This window comes from Echinops telfairi, unplaced genomic scaffold (genome assembly GCF_000313985.2).
Source record: "Echinops telfairi isolate 266 unplaced genomic scaffold, ASM31398v2 ScPeMD7_35;HRSCAF=133_0, whole genome shotgun sequence".
Classification (NCBI taxonomy): domain Eukaryota; kingdom Metazoa; phylum Chordata; class Mammalia; order Afrosoricida; family Tenrecidae; genus Echinops; species Echinops telfairi.
In genome coordinates, this window is record NW_022103932.1 from 1,055,546 (window position 1) to 1,057,697 (window position 2,152).

A 2,152-nucleotide genomic window follows, 5' to 3' on the forward strand; every position below is an offset into this window, starting at 1 on the left:
TCTCTCTCTCTTTCTTTCTAGTTTTCTTGATATAGTATTCACATATCATATACTTCCATGGTTAAATCACTTTTAAAATGAGTTGAATAATCACAATCAGTTCTAGTGCCCCCTCTCCCCTCCTGCATTGTTTGCTCCCCAAATCCCTTCACCCTCCCTATCTCTCACCCACTACCCCCACTTCCCCTGTAAACCACTGTATCAGTTACTTTCTCTATGTATCTGCTCCTTCTGTGCTTCACAAATTGGGAAACCCACCAGAAACAATAAAAAACAAAATGAAATGGTAAGGATAAAATAATAATAATATAAAGATGAAAATACAAATAATTAGTAAAACAGAAAATACCATCATCAATATTTAAAAAGTGGGTGGGGGAGAGAAATTTTTATCATGGAACAAGCAAGAAATACTTGAGCCTAGAATAAATTGACGTTGGGTCAAGAGAGAGGCTAACTGACCAAGTATCGTGCTCGATCCAGCATAATCAAGTTTACAATGATTTCTGTCTGATAGTAAGTACTTTGGGATATGTACTTACCACTAATGTACCAAAAACAAGCTTTGGTGATGGGAGTTCAAACCAACCCAGTGACCTCCAGCGATGACAACCTAGAAAATCCTATGGGGAAGTTCTGCTTTGTCACATGTTTGCTCTGCGTTGAAATAAAATTGATACCACTTAAAAGCAACAGCCAAACATCAAAACGATTGAAATGTATTTTCCCCCTATGGAACAGACTGGTTACTCGTCACTAGGAGTGGGGATCAAGAGAGTATACAATTCTGAAAGGCATGCTTTCATGTCGGTTCTGACCCATGGTGACCCTGTCAAGATGATGAGAATACTGTGGTACTCCTTTAGGGCGGCCTACTTTTCATGTCCAATGACATCAAGCATTTCTTTTGAACTAGAGATGTCTGAGAGATCTGAAGATCTCTCTTAAAAATAAAGATATCTTCACTTAAAATGTCACTATTAAGAATTTTTTAATTTTAATTTAGCCAAGGTAGATAAAAGGAAATTGAGCACAAGAGTAATTTTATCATCTGTTCACTTAATTTCAAGATTGAGAACTACTTTATGGCGATTATCCTTCTGATATCTTTAAAAATGCAGTTGCATAATAAGTATTTTTTAAGTCATCGCTTTTTACTTTTTAGGAACTATTCGGTATAGTTGAAAGATGTATGTTTTCTCTAAAAGTGAATATTGATAATCAATTACTTAACATTCTGTTGTTTTTCATATCTATGTATATAGGAGCAGTATCACTTTTGTTATAAAATTGTGCTCGAAGTTCTTCAGAAAATTCTGACTTTGGATTAAGAAAGACTTCTGTTGCTTCTCACTTGAAATTACCACGTGGCTTGGAACCTACTCACAAAGAACATGTTCTAGCTGTGCCAAAGGGATTTGCTGTCTATACACAGTGATTTCTTGATACCTTCAATTGATTTTCTTTCTAAAGCTCCTTGAAAGCAGCATACTTTGGTTTCCTGTCCACTCGTATATATTATCAGACAAATAAAATATATTCATAAAAAATTCTCAAAAACATCAAAATGTTTTTTAATGAAACAAAAGTTCCATTAAAGAAAAAAAATACTGTAGTTTGCTATTTGGATGAAGGGATTACAGAATGCAATAATGAAATAAACTAGACCTTAGAGAGTCCTTATGCTGTGAGAAAGTAGGGCCAGTAATCTACGGGAACACATAATGATCTCCTGCAGGAATTTTGAGACAGCTATTGCCCATGTTCATTAGCTAAAAAGTCTGTATTTCTAGCTGATTTTTGAATAATTAAATTTACAAGCGAGTCCAATTAGGATAGAGTAACTTTCAAAGCAAATCAGATCCCATTGGATGCTTTTTATCTAAATTTATTTCCAATGTTCCCATGGAGACCCAAGGACCTCCAAGGATGAGCTGCTTTTTAGAAAGCAACTGAACAAAGACCTATTGGTTTGGAAAGCGTTTCATGGGTGAGCATAGTTTCTCTTTCCTATCACGAGTTCACTGATGAGTAGTCCAAACCTGAAACAGAATGGTATGTAGAAAGTCCACAGGGTAATTTCTGCTCAGCTTCAGCTCTTCGTTCCTGTTCTGCTCTAATTCAACATAGTCACCTTTGTTAAAAGCAATTA

The 2,152-nt window shown here is 35.5% G+C and overlaps 1 protein-coding gene across 1 annotated transcript in view; it reads left to right on the plus strand.

Annotated features, from left to right (window-relative positions):
• PTPN20 (protein tyrosine phosphatase non-receptor type 20) overlaps positions 1-1,510 on the plus strand; it is a 28,607-nt gene extending 27,097 nt beyond the window's left edge. The window contains exon 5 of the mRNA XM_030885651.2: positions 1,266-1,510. Within this exon, the coding sequence (XP_030741511.2) occupies positions 1,266-1,331 (66 nt within the window). The 3' untranslated portion in view covers positions 1,332-1,510. The remainder of the gene's footprint in view (positions 1-1,265) is intronic.
• The last annotated feature ends 642 nt before the right edge of the window (positions 1,511-2,152 follow it).